Below are 14,873 nucleotides of genomic sequence, written 5' to 3' on the forward strand. Positions count from 1 at the left end.
TATTCCTTCTCTAAGAGGTCAAGAGCAAAATGAGTCTTACCGCAATTGGTGACTCCTGAAATCAACATGTTGTGTGGACCGAAAACTAGTATGTCTTTTGCCTTCATTTAAATGAGTAAAACAGAACTAAAAGACCCAGGCAAAGTCCAGTCGAATCCAGACAACATCGAACAGTCTAACCCAGACAACATCGAACAGTATCTGAGAGATTTGTACTACAATCCTGAAAGTCCTGTGGCTTACAGTTCATTAAGTAAGATATGGAAACAAGTAAGGGAAGATAAAAAATTGATCAGGTACAAGGAAGTAAACGAATTTCTAGACACACTACCAACTCACCAACTACACAAACCGGCCATTAAGAAATTTACGTTCCGAAAGACAATGGTATCTTACATCGATCAACAATGGCAAGCAGATCTTGTGGACATGCAAAAATTTGAGAAACAGAATAAAGGCAACAGATTCATTTTGACAGTAATTGACTTCTTCAGTCACTATGCTTGGGCTATGGCTGTTAAGAGCAAGAGAGGAGAAGAAATCAGAGATGCATTTAAAGTGATCTTTGAGGAAGTTAAACCAACGAAAATCCAATTTGACGAAGGCAATGAGTTCTACAACCAACACTTCAAAAAACTCTTGAGAGAAAACAACATTGAGTGGTTCTCTACATTTTCAAGTAAGAAGGCAGCAGTTGTGGAAAGATTCAACAGAACTTTAAAGGATAAAATGTGGAAGTACTTCACCGCAAAGGAAACTGACAAGTGGGTCGATGTCCTAGATGAATTGGTGAGCGGGTACAACAACTCATTTCACTCATCAATAGGGATGAAACCAATTGACGCCAGAAAGAGGGAGAATGAAGGAGTTGTCTGGTACAACCTTTACGGTCTTCACCTCAAAGAGACATTTGGAGATCCAAAGTACAAGGTTGGCGACAGTGTCAGAATTTCAAAGTACAAGACCATTTTCGACAAAGGCTACTTACCCAATTTCACTGAAGAAGTCTTTCAAATAAGACAGATAGTATTCACTCATCCTATTGTCTACAAATTTGAAGATTACCAAAAGGAAGAAATTCAAGGATACTTTTACGAGGAGGAATTAAGTTATGTTCCCAATCCTGACCAAATAGAATACAAAATAGAGAAGATAATGAGGTACAAGACCACTAAAGGTAAAAAATATGGATTAGTGAAATGGAAGGGTTACAGTGATAAATTCAATGAATGGTTACCAATTTCAGACATAAAAAGCCTAAAAGCCTAAAAACATAATTTAAAAAGATTTTATCCTTTAAATGGAGAGTCAAATGGAAGGACAGGTATTTAACGATAACTATGGTACTGTCAATGTTTATCAGTATCCTGTTAATCGGTATCCTGTTTATCAGTATCCTGTTAATCGGTATCAACCAGTAGTTTCAGGGCCTACATTTAAATGTGTTAAGTGCAATGCAACAAAACCTGAAAGTGAATTTGAAAAGAACAGAAGAGGCAATTTACTGGATTATTGTAAATTATGTGGTTCCACGTTAACCAAGAAATGTGGTAAATGTGGAGAAGTGAAATTACTAAGTGATGGCGAATTCGGTAAAGAAGGAAAAAGACGTGAATGTAGAGCTTGTTTTAATTCATACTACAAAGGTTATCTTGATAAAAATGGTAATAGAGACAGTCATAAAGTGAGAGTTGGCCTCAACAGAATAGCCAAAGGAGATGTATCTAAAGGTGAGTGCCCTGATAACTCGGAATTACGCCTAGGTTGTTCCAATGAGTTCTTCATGGATTGGTTAAACTACCAAAGATCTATTAATCAAATAGGACAAAGTCCCGAGAACAGAGTTCGAATAGGACAAGGTCCCGAGAACAAAGTTCGAATAGTAGATGAGGAGTTGGATCATGTTTTACCAATCAAGGAATTCAAAGATCATCCAGAACTGTGTTACACTTGGTTTAACATTCGACCAATGTCTAAAACACAAAACAGGCAGAAGAGTTCCACAGTTGACTGGAGTATTTTCAAAGAGCAATTGGACCACTCAATTAACTTTATGGTCAATAAGCATAGTGAAAACTGGTTTGTTGATCAAGACGAAAACGTGATAAAAGAGTGGAAAAGGATAACAAACAAGTATTTTGGGGGTTACCCAGAGTTTAACGACATGCTTCTACTTAATTAATTTATGTGTACATTACAGTAAATGTTAATTTATGTGTACATTACAGTAAATGTTAATTTATGTGTACATTAGATTTTTCATCTGAATAAATGAATAGAACTTGGGGTTACACAAAACGACCACGTAATTGGAAAGAAAGATTAGAACGATTTTATAGAGAATTAGAGGCAGAAGTAGAGTCAAAGTTGGAGACTGAGCCTGAAACCCCTTTAAAACCTGCTGAGCCCGAAAAACCTGCTGAGCCAGAAAAACCTTTAAACCCTGCTGTGGTCGAAAAACCTTTAAAACCTGTTGTGGTCGAAAAGCCTTTAAACCCTGCTGTGGTCGAAAAACCTTTAAAACCTGTTGTGGTCGAAAAACCTTTAAAACCTGCTGTGGCCGAAAACCCTTTAAAATCATAATGTAATCCAAAAACCTGTAGTGTCTGCAAGATCAACACTAAACACTAGAAATGTCAGAACAACTGATTCTAGTTATTCCCACTAATTAAATGGATGGAGACAACAAGGTTTATCCAAATTTAAGTAATTTAAACTCTGAAAGTCATTTAAACTCTGAAATTCATTTAAACTATGAAAGGTCTGAAAAGCACACAGAAAGTAACCCTCAGGCTTTCAGATTACAACAAATAAGAGTTTCTTAGAAAGCGAGATTGAACTTAGAAGAAAGATATTTTCAAAGTACAAAAAAGCATTTAGCGTAATTACTGGCATTAGTCATAGTCTTAATTTTGTAAGCGTTGCGGCTGGCTCAGTTGGTGTGTGTGCACTGGCTGGTGTCATCACAGCACCGATAGGTTTTGCACTTGGTGGAGTGACCATTGGTAGCGCCATTATCTCCTCAGCCCTAAGTTGGAAGAAAAAAGATATCCTGAAGAAAATTGAAAAACATGAGAAGATTGGAATGTTGGCAATTTCAAAACTTAACTCCATCAATGATCTGGTAAGTAAGGCCATGAGTGATTCACACATTTCAACAGATGAGTTTACCTTGATTCTCAAAGAAAAGGAAAAATACATTGCCATGAAAAATGCCATCAGAAAAAAACAGAGGGAGTCAAGTTCAGCTGTTGATGTGGAATCTTTAAAGAAGACTTTTTTAGAAGAAGGAAAAAAACTGGCACAAACAGAGATGATAGAGAAACTGAAGTCACAGTAATGGTGCCACCAATGATTAACCACCACCACCATTTCGAGCAACGCTCTCCGGACTCTGTCCATTACCACTACTTCTATCCTCAACCATTATTGGTACCACCATTACCAACACCTGATTTACTGGTGTCACCATTACTGGAATCAGCATTATTGCCATCAGCACCCCCGATGTATGTTGAAAATGTCTGAAAATGTAATTTAATAATTTTTGTTATCCTAAATAGAAATGGTTGATAAAAATGAGAAAATACATTGTTCAACATGTAACAAGGAGATATCCTACAGCAATCTTTCAGCACATAGGAAAACCAAAGGTCATCAAAGAATGAAAGACAATCAAATGGAGTTATCAAGCCAGTCAGACTCGAGTTCTCGTTCACTGCGTTTACCTAACCGGCAAAACACGTTTTCGAGTACAGAGGTAAACTGGAAGAAATTCTCTTCAAGCTAACTGATTACCATCATAAAATAAGTATTTCAGTTAAAGCTGAATTTGACAGATCTGGCGAAAAGGCTATCTATCCTATTCAATCTCCAATGGAAAGCATAATTTCAAGAAACCAGACAATTTATGCCCTAGACAGTCAATTGAACTACATAAAGTCCGAGATTGAGGAACGATACTTCGAAGGAAGCGGCCTGAGTTTAAATGAAATAAAGTCGTGCGATCTTACAATATGTTCCTACAAGAAATGTAAAGGCGGTCACTACACTAGTTTACCATTCCGAACTAAAGCTGTCATTAATGTGAAATCAAATGATGAGAAATGTTTCCTGTGGAGTCTTTTGGCTGCCAAATACCACGACAGCATTTCGTGTGAGAGGCAAAAAAGTTTTAATGCAACAGAAATTAACCCCTACAAGATGTATGAAAGCTCGATAAAGATCAAATCATTTCCTGTGTGCGTTCAAAAGGATATCCCTAAGATCGAACAAGACAATGGTATCAAGATTAATGTGTTCAAGTTAGAGAACGAATGGGCTAAAAGCATTTATGCCGCAAAGCTGGAACCACCCTACCTCTCTAAGAACCACGATGATGATGATGTTATCGATCTGTTGTATTTCAAGGATCATTTCATGTACATAAAAGACATAAATCTATTCTTCAAGACTGACAGGAATAGTGTGTTCATTTGTAGGAGATGCATGAATTACTTTTACAAGAAATCTACACTAGAAAGACATAAATTGAAATGTGGACAACACGATTACTGTAAGATCAGTCTGCCTCAACCGAATAGTAAATGGTCACAACTTAAGTTTGAAAAGCACTCATTCAAGAACAGAGTTCAATTTGTAATCTATGCTGATTTCGAAGCGATAAGCACAACAGTCAATGATAATGCAAATCGGACAGAGTTTAGAGAGAACTCCGTGAATGATCAGTGCTCAAATGATACCGGTGTCACTAAAAAACTATTCAAACATCCAGGGTCACAGCACTGGTTAACCACACCCAGTAATCTACTGACCATGCACATCCATCCAGGGTCACAGCACTAGTCAGCCACACCCAGTAACCTACTGACCAGATCCATCCAGGGTCACAGCACTGGTTAGCCACACCCAGTAACCAACTGACCACATCCATCCAGGCTCGATCACAGCACTGGTCAGCCACATCCAGTAACCTACTGACCATGCACATCCATCCAGGGTCACAGCACTGGTTAGCCACACCCAGTAACCTACTGACCATGCACATCCATCCTGGGTCACAGCACTGGTTAGCCACACCCAGTAACCAACTGACCACATCCATCCAGGCTCGATCACAGCACTGGTCAGCCGCACCCAGTAACCTACTGACCATGCACATCCATCCAGGGTCACAGCACTGGTTAGCCACACCCAGTAACCTACTGACCATGCACATCCATCCTGGGTCACAGCACTGGTTAGCCACACCCAGTAACCAACTGACCACATCCATCCAGGCTCGATCACAGCACTGGTCAGCCGCACCCAGTAACCTACTGACCATGCACATCCATCCAGGGTCACAGCACTAGTCAGCCACACCCAGTAACCTACTGACCAGATCCATCCAGGGTCACAGCACTGGTTAGCCACACCCAGTAACCTACCAGATCCATCCAGGGTCACAGCACTGGTTAGCCACACCCAGTAACCAACTGACCACATCCATCCAGGCTCGATCACAGCACTGGTCAGCCACACCCAGTAACCTACTGACCATGCACATCCATCCTGGGTCACAGCACTGGTTAGCCACACCCAGTAACCAACTGACCACATCCATCCAGGCTCGATCACAGCACTGTTCAGCCGCACCCAGTAACCTACTGACCATGCACATCCATCCAGGGTCACAGCACTAGTCAGCCACACCCAGTAACCTACTGACCAGATCCATCCAGGGTCACAGCACTGGTTAGCCACACCCAGTAACCTACTGACCAGATCCATCCAGGGTCACAGCACTGGTTAGCCACACCCAGTAACCTACTGACCAGATCCATCCAGGGTCACAGCACTGGTTAGCCACACCCAGTAACTTACTGACCACATCCATCCAGGGTCACAGCACTAGTCAGCCACACCCAGTAACCTAATAACCAGATCCATCCAGGGTCACAGCACTGGTTAGCCACTCCCAGTAACCTACTGACCACAACCATCCAGGGTCACAGCACTGGTCAGCCACACCCAGTAACCTACCGACCACATCCATCCAGGGTCACAGCACTGGTCAGCCACACCCAGTAACCTACTGACCATGCACATCCATCCACGGTCACAGCACTGGTTAGCCAGTACCAGTAACCTACTGACCATGCACATCCATCCAGGATCACAGCACTGATCAGCCACACCCAGTAACCTACTGACCATGCACATCCATCCAGGGTCACAGCACTGATCAGCCACACCCAGTAACCTACTGACCACAACCATCCAGGGTCACAGCACTGGTCAGCCACACCCAGTAACCTACTAACCAGATCCATCCAGGGTCACAGCACTGGTTAGCCACACCCAGTAACCTACTGACCAGATCCATCCAGGGTCACAGCACTGGTCAGCCACACCCAGTAACCTACTGACCATACACATCCATCCAGGGTCACAGCACTGGTTAGCCACACCCAGTAATCTACTGACCATGCACATCCATCCAGGGTCACAGCACTAGTCAGCCACACCCAGTAACCTACTGACCAGATCCATCCAGGGTCACAGCACTGGTTAGCCACACCCAGTAACCTACTGACCATGTACATCCATCCAGGGTCACAGCACTGGTTAGCCACACCCACTAACCTACTGAACACATCCATTCAGGGTCACAGCACTGGTCAGCCACACCCAGTAACCTACTGACCACATCCATCCAGGGTCACAGCACATCCAGGGTTACAGCCACATCCAGTAACCTACTGCCCAGATTCATCCAGGGTCACAGCACTGGTTAGCCACACCCAGTAACCTACTGACTAGATTCATCCAGGGTCACAGCACTGGTTAGCCACACCCAGTAACCTACTGCCCAGATTCATCCAGGGTCACAGCACTGGTTAGCCACACCCAGTAACCTACTGACTGGATTCATCTAGGGTCACAGCACTGGTTAGCCACACCCAGTAACCTACTGACCAGATCCATCCAGGGTCACAGCACTGGTTAGCCACACCCAGTAACCTACTGACCAGATCCATCCAGGGTCACAGCACTGGTTAACCACACCCAGTAACCCACTGACTAGATCCATCTAGGGTTGCAGCTTGTGACATTTTCCTTGACAGAGCTGAGTTAAATCTTTGAGAAATTGTCCTTAGCTTGGTCAGGGTGCAACATTGTCATGAGGTTGTTACATTGTGCTTGGTATTGGCAGGTTGTTACGCTGTCCTCAAGTTGTGACGTTGTCCTTGGTGTGGGCGGGTTGTAACATTGTCCTCAAGTTGTGACATTGTCCTTGGTGTGGGCAGGCTGTCGCATTGTCCTCAAGTTGTGACATTGTCCACAGTATGGGCAGGTTGTAACATTGTCCTCAAGTTGTGATATTGTCCTTGGTGTTGGCAGATTGTAACGTTGCCCTTGAGTTGTTACATTGTCCTTGGTGTGACGCTGTCCTCTAGTTGTGACATTGTCCTTGGTATGGGCAGGTTGTAACGTTGACCTCAAGTTGTGTCATTGTCCTTGGTGTGGGCAGGTTGTAGCATTGTCCTCAAGTTGTGACATTGTCCACTGTATGGGCAGATTGTAACATTGCCCTTGAGTTGCGATATTGTCATCAATGTGGTCAGGCTGTGACAGGGTCCTCAAATCATTAATCAGTAACAACTCACTCTTTTCTCAAGTGGTCAAGTCAAAGTCAAGCTGTAGCTCTTGTTACTCAAGCAGATGACACAGTCTGTCAACCAATCTGCAGTGGAACTTCCCTTAGCGGACACCTCTCTTATAAGGACATCCTCGCTGTTAAGGACACCCTCTCTGTTAAGGACACCAGTTTTGGTCCCAATTTGGTTGACTCCATTCAATTTGACCTCTCTTATCAGGACACCTCTCTTTTAGGGACAGAACTTGTCAGTCCTGAGGGGGTCCTCAATAGTGAGGTTCTACTCTATGGTGTGGTAAAATCCGATTCCAAGATGAATTGACAGGCACCACCAATAAGACAAGAATTTCATAGAATTTCAAATGCGTTAGCTTTGCACTGATTTTCCCAGTAGTAAACTCAACAATATAAGACAAAGTTCCTATAAATATAGAACATTTTATTCAATAGAAGGACATTGTTTGAGAGATAACGCAGTAACAAAGGTTAAATAGTATTTTTCATACCTAAAAGAGTTCTATCATTTATGTCACAATAACTATATTCAAGAATTAAAGGGATATGCCGTTGATAGTAACTGGTGGTCCAGGAAAATAGAAATGCAGTTAAACACAATGTCATAGTGGAGTTATCATGCAAAATAATTTGCTGGAACTTTGTATTTGTAGAATTAGTACATATGTCTACACAACGGCAATGTTGAAAATTATATTCAATTCATATTCAGGGAATTGTAGTTTTTCTAATTCAAATACAAGTTAAATTCTTTTAACGAACAGCGTAGACCTTTAATAACTAGACTAATGTGTGCAATATACATGTATCACAGTTTGCAGTTTGGACTGGTTTTTCATGATGTAAAGTAGGGCGAGATGTAGTTTGATAATCTTCCACACCTGCACCAAAGATAACATATGAAAAGTTCAACAACAATAGTTTTGGACAGAATAAGAGGTTACCAATATAAATGGTAGCTACTTATTTTCAATTTTTCAATTTTAACTTTACGATAAAGCTTCATTCAATATCATTCTATAAACACTACTAGGTATAATTATCATAACGACCATCATACTATACTACATGTAATTCCTATACATATATAAAGTGATGTACATTTCTAATATAGCACTATAAATAGAAAGTTATTTACAAAATATGAGACATTTTAATTTAACAGATGCCATATCCAGAGCTGTTAACCCTCCGTGAAGACTATAAAAAAACTGTTCGCAAAAATTTCATTCTTTTGTAATTTTGACCCAAATGTTCAAATATACTTTCAGTAGTTTTGCAAGTGACCTTCAGTACTCCCAATGGAGTTCCACTTTTACAGTCCAAATCACAATTGATATCCATCCTGCTTCGCGTCGATTATCTCTCAAAATTAAAGATTCTATCACTCATTTAGCTAAAAAGATAGGACATTTTTGACTAGCTAAGCAGGAAAGCTGAGTTCATAAATTTTCAATAACGAACTGGATGGATTCAGACACAGAATCGGAACCTACAAAATTTTTTGATAGATTTAAGATATAGAACTACGAGTTTATTCTGCAACTAATTTTATGTACATTTTGGCCACTTGGAAACTGATTTGGATTTGTTACCTTTGTATTCAGGTTAATCCAGAACATAATAGTTACAATAAACAAAACTGAAGGACCTTGTCCTTTCCTAAAAATATACAGATGAAGGTATTTTGAGGGTTTTTTGATGACATTTTCCTTCTGGGAAAGCACATGATCTCAACGTTTTAGCCTGCTCTGATTGGAATCCTGCAACATTTGACCGTGTCATGATTTTGATTCCTTTTACAAATCATGAGGTTCACTCACTTTGCATTATGGGTCACTCAACTTTCCTCTTCGTCAGAGGTGAGACAATAGATGGAAATTGATAAGCTAAGACCAACTAAGAAGAAGGGAGAATTCAGTCTGATAATAAACACTCATCAAAGGACAGGTTTATTCATTCATTTAAATTTAAAATGATTTAAAAAGTTTTGGTGAATCCCAACAAATTAGGCAAATTTGGCCAAGTTTGTTCATTTAAATTTGAAAAAATTATTTTTTTCAAAGTTTTGGTGAATCGCAAAAATAAAGAGCAGCCAAAAATGTCGCTGTATAAACTGTATTCTTTTCTACAATTTGATATACAAAATACGATGTTTCATCAACCTTAAGGTAACACCTGCGACCTCCAGAGGCCCATTTGTTGGTCATTAAAGCTGACCCTCAAGTTCTTCTTTTTCTGCGCGTCCTCCTCCATACGATGAAAGTGCATCCGCCGCGCAAGGTTGGCATGTCGTCTCTGTGCGTCCATCTCTGCTTCTTGGCGCGTCTGCGTCTCGAAGCGAGTTTCTAGTGTGTTCCAGCGTTGACTCTGCTGTTGAGCTCGTTGCTCCTGAAATCGAAGTGAGTGAGTGTGAAAGAGAGTTTCAGGGGGTAAAGTTGTCGCATAAGTCTGAAAAGGTCAGACCAAGTTTATATCAGGCCCATGGTAAATTTGAATTCCTCAGCGGATGAAAATAGGTAAAGCTCCAAACAGCAGGGCAGAATTTCTCTCAAAGCAAGACTAAGAAAACCCTTTCCACTGGACGAAATTTTCAAGCTGGCTTACCTTTGATTTGGCAATGGCGGACCTCAACTCGGCTTCCCTCTGTGCACGCAGGTCATTCCTTCTCTGTACAGCTGCCTGGACCGCCGCAAACCGCCGCTGCTCCTGGTCCTCCCGAAACGCCTGCTTCTCCGCAATACGACCTCGGATTTCATCGCTGATCTGCTTCTTGGCATCTCGTGTCCTGACCACCTGGTCCCATTCGTTAGCTTGTCTTGCCTTCTCGAACTTAATCTGGTCAATGATTCGGTCGCGGTGGAGATCACGCATCAGAATGGACTGCTGGGCTTTCTCAGCCATCGTCTGCTCTCGGTCTTGTATTCTCTGGATAATCTTCCGATGTCTAAATAAAAAACAAATTTATTGCGGCTGCTACTGTTGAATCTGTACCTTAAAGTATTTGTATATCTGATTACAGAACAGCAGTGTTGAAAAGTATATTCAGTACGTGTTTACATAAGTTTGAAATTTTCAAATTCAGTTACAAATTTCAAATATTTTACAAATGGTTTCGGCCTTTAAGCTGACAGCACACAGAGATTTACCTCTGTGTGCTCCAAGCTTCAAAGTGCCAACACAGCAAAATATTCTCACCTGTATTCTCGCCGATCCCTATCCTTCATGTCAACATCATGTTGCGATGCTCCCAGGACGGGCGAATAAGCCCGTGGCGGCTGAGGTTCTATTGGTCTTCGGTCCTTCGTGGGAGATGGCGGCCTTGGTTGGAGTCCCCCGTGCATAATCTCATACATGGCGTCCTTATCTTCCCCGACCCGTGAATTGTACTCGGCATGAGTAAACGCAGTGCCGCCCCACTCAACTGTAATCAAACAAACTGATTACTGTAGACCCCCAAACTTTCACTTTTTCACGTTTATTTTAGTGGATAAAAACAGCAAAAAATGTTTATGATTGGAAAAATTGAAAGATATTTTATAATCTGCCATAAGAATTTGAAAAGAAAGAAATACTTTCTTACTTAGAGGCTGTTATGACCAATTGCTGCAAAAGTCTCGAAGACGATGAGCACTTTATACCATTTCATATCAAGATCGACTGTGCCTCTTCTTGGATAGAAATGAAAAGGATCAGAAACTTCGCAAAGAAATCTCTTGTCATGAAGGATTCACACCGTTCAGTTGTCACCTACCTCCATATGGTCCCATCTTCTTTTCTCGTACTTCCAAGGGCGCCTGTAACAACGTCTCCCTGAAAGCGCCAGGTCCTGGGGGATCAATCATCGACGGGGCCGGATCATTCCTCCAGTACGACCAAGGCGGGCGCTGAACCCGCTTCCTCTCTTTCGTATAATCTTTATCAGTTTCGTAATCAATCGGCTCGGCAGGCAGATCCAAATCCTCCAAATTGAGATCATCGAATTCAAAAACTGCTCCGCTGTCTGCATTTTCGTCGACTTTTTCCGAATCTGTCTTCTCCGGTTCCTCCGCAACTGGTACTTCTTCCACCGGTGCAACCGGTTCCGGTTCTTTCACTGGCTCCTCTGCCTTCTTAAACGTATTGGCCTCCTGCTTTTCTCGTTTCTTCAACAAAGGCATCTTGTCGCCGTATAGATCAGAGATCTGACTTTGGACCTTCTCCGAAAGTTCCCTTGAGGTGATATCAGTTCCCGGGATGAGTTTCTCAACATCTTCGCTATGGACGGCAACAGAGCTGCAAGGGTTGACTTTAGCCATCACCGGGGCAATGGGATATCCGGGCATGAACCTTGGATAGCCGTAAAAATGATCGACAAGAAAATCTCCCCTGTCAATCATAACTGGACGGTAATTGACGTAATCCTTTGGCGTCCTCTCGGGCGCCGTGGTCGGGTAACCAGGCAGCGTTTCTGCTGGGTAATTTTCCTCGGCTTTTAATGTCTCCCTGGCATCTTCTGGCATTTGTGACTCGACTGTCAGCCGCTCGTAGACACCTGGGGGAATCCAGACTGCGACTCCGAGCGTGACTTTTTCTGTGGGACCATGACAGAAGGAGACGATGAGTTGCTGGTCTTCACCTCCTGAAACATATATGAAAGACACTTTAAAAACATTTGATCTAATACTATTTTAAACAACTAAGTAAACTGATATTATTGTCCTCCAGATCAGAGAGAGAATTAAAGCTGTGTATAATATGAATACCAAATTAATTCTTGACAATATTGATAGTAACTCACCAAGATCGACTCCTTCTGTAGTATTGTCAGGCAGTGAGTAGGTACAGGCAGGAGGCCAATATGATCAAGAAGGCAGAGGGGCCAGTGAAAGAACCGGAACCAGAACCGGTTGCGCCGGTGGAAGAAGCACGGCTTACTTATATATTTTTGGTGGTACCCATGATATTCAAGAATGTGCAACACTTGGCACTTTAGAAACCCTTTACAAAATTCTAGAGCAAGTTAGGGTGGCCATTGTTTTTCTATTTGCATGTAGTATTTGTGAAAGAAATTTACCTTTACTGTCCCTAAACTCCTGGCCTTCAATTACCACCCCAGGGTAGTGCTGGTCACTACCCTCCTGACACGGCGCCAAAACCTTATCCTGCCGGAAGATCGAATGCCTGAGTGCGTCAACTTTATGAATGATGTCATAGATCTTGGTCTCCTGGTACTCGACACTTTCGTAATCACCATTTTTGGACGGACCAAAGGAAACAATGAACAGATCAGATGTAATCTGCAAAGATAGAGTTCAGTCAGTCATTCGTCACATTTATGGTATTTCCAATTTTGTTTGAAACAATCAACCACAATTCATGTATATATGTGCTGGCTGCTGGTTCAGCATTCTGAAATCGGTTTAGTACTGTGGACTACATGTATTGCATCGATAAGCTCGGAGTCTGAACTACATTTTGCAGAGTTGACACCCATTGTACACTTAGGACACCGAAATTATGTCATACCCCAACATTTCAAGTATTTCGTAAAAACCTAAATATGACAATTCATTTGAAATTTCTTGATAAGCAGTTTTCAAAGGTACATGTACATCTACACATCATTAGCTTCATCTTTCTTGAACCCCTTTGGGGCATAAAATCACACTGTAATGGATTTAATTTTTTGTGGCATTGACCTTACCTGGCTTTGTACTTTTCCAGGGTAGTACAGGCCATCTGAATCTCTCCTAGCGAGGACTTCGTGTCCAACAAGCATGGCTCCAGCAGAGGGCGAGATCGTCGGATCCGGAGGGGTGTTCAACTTGTCCTTCAGCTTCACCCAATCACGCGCTGTTCGATACCTTGACCACCAGTAACTCGGGTAGTAATAATAATGAGGGTAGGCGTTAGGTGCTACCACCACTGGTGCAGTACGGGAGAGGGGTAACCGAGTGACGGGGTCGATAACAACAGTAGGGGCCACAGGCCAGTGAGCTAGGGCAACGTCATTGAGAGGATCCCTGGCCAAGGTGCCTGTTACGCTGCAACCTTTGACAGCAGGGAAGGCCGCACCGCTCACATTCCTCAGCACTCCATTCAGGGGGAACTGATGCTGATAAACAGGAGTGACGCGATCCATTAAGCCATGGTTTTCTAAGTTCATGATTTCAAGAGATCCGTACGTCTCCATAGCGAGACTGCGTAACAGGTCCTCGACGGCCGGAGCATCTGATCCACGTCCGGGTATGAATATACAATGGACAGGCCGACCACGAGATATCGGTACAATATTGTCCAGAATGTCATCGCGATGTTGATCAGGCAAACCGTCAGTGACAAGATAAACGGCTTGACACTGTGGATCCTCGAATGCCGTCAGTAACGCATCCAACATATTTGATCCTGTTTTTGCTGCCAAATTTCTAATCCACCCTGCGGCAACTTTAACAGTCTCTTTGGTACATTTGACCATTTTATCTGCCCACTGCGTCACATCATTACTATACTCTATCAAATTGAAAGTGCGCCCGTCGCCGCACTGGGCATGCTTTAGAATTGTCTCAGTTAGATGGTCCTTGACTACACTTAGTTTATTGTACATGCTTCCTGAGGTGTCTATCACAAATGTTACATGCTTTGCTTTGATGTTTCCGAAGATGGTGGGAATTCCTAGCATCACAGGGGTAGGTGGGCTGTCAAAAGCCATTTTGATGGAGTTTCAATTAGTCACTAGGAAAAGGTACCTGAAAAGGAAGGGTGCAGATATAGAATGATAAAGCTACAGATAGTTCATAGACTGAGTAAGTTTCACTCCCTGTTCAGACAATCGAAAATTGGCGGAAGGAACTATAGCAGGTTCCCAACCAACCTAAAGGCGCTGCGCGCTTACTAGGGCACTGCACTGATAATATTAATGCACTACATACAGACGGGAAGGGAGGAAAGTGGAATAATCACTGACAAGTCATGATGTTCTCACTGACAGAGCTAGCTGTCAATCAAAATATTCAATATCAACCATTGAATCAATCAAGGAAATGTTTGATCACTTCAAACAGCAAATACTCACTAGATACTCGGCAAATTAATATCAACTTGATTCTGCGGCCATAACTAATTCACTAGACGTGTAACTACAGCCTGTATTTTGGTAACATGTACACACAAACCATGAATTTACATGCATTTCCATACACTGATAAAGGGTCGATCATGTTTTGATGGTTGCCAA

At 42.2% G+C, this 14,873-nt stretch overlaps 1 protein-coding gene across 2 annotated transcripts; it reads right to left on the reverse strand.

Annotated features, from left to right (window-relative positions):
- Positions 1 to 8,080: 8,080 nt before the first annotated feature.
- Positions 8,081 to 14,865, reverse strand: LOC135487663 (uncharacterized). 2 transcript variants are annotated; one of them, XM_064771691.1, is made up of 7 exons: positions 14,712 to 14,865; positions 13,344 to 14,385; positions 12,714 to 12,936; positions 11,412 to 12,278; positions 10,856 to 11,081; positions 10,265 to 10,604; positions 8,081 to 10,048 (listed from the first exon to the last, which is right to left on the reverse strand). In XM_064771691.1, exons 2-7 carry the CDS (start codon positions 14,346 to 14,348, stop codon positions 9,824 to 9,826), a joined length of 2,886 nt encoding a protein of 961 aa, XP_064627761.1. In that variant the 5' UTR covers positions 14,349 to 14,385; positions 14,712 to 14,865; the 3' UTR covers positions 8,081 to 9,823. The 2 variants fall into 2 exon arrangements, with proteins under 2 accessions (XP_064627761.1, XP_064627762.1); XM_064771692.1 differs by having other exon boundaries at positions 14,823 to 14,846.
- Positions 14,866 to 14,873: the final 8 nt, after the last annotated feature.

This window comes from Lineus longissimus, chromosome 5 (assembly GCF_910592395.1).
Source record: "Lineus longissimus chromosome 5, tnLinLong1.2, whole genome shotgun sequence".
NCBI lineage: Eukaryota > Metazoa > Nemertea > Pilidiophora > Heteronemertea > Lineidae > Lineus > Lineus longissimus.

What these genes read in the sequence shown, in the direction of transcription:
- LOC135487663 (XM_064771691.1), bottom strand. Translation starts at nt 14,348, where the DNA reads ATGGCTTTTGACAGCCCACCTACCCCTGTGATGCTAGGAATTCCCACC. An exon ending in AGGGATCGGCGAGAATACAG is followed by an intron (nt 10,605 to 10,855) that starts GTGAGAATATTT and finishes TTTTTTATTTAG; the next exon opens with ACATCGGAAGATTATCCAGA. An exon ending in CCGCCATTGCCAAATCAAAG is followed by an intron (nt 10,049 to 10,264) that starts GTAAGCCAGCTT and finishes CTTCGATTTCAG; the next exon opens with GAGCAACGAGCTCAACAGCA.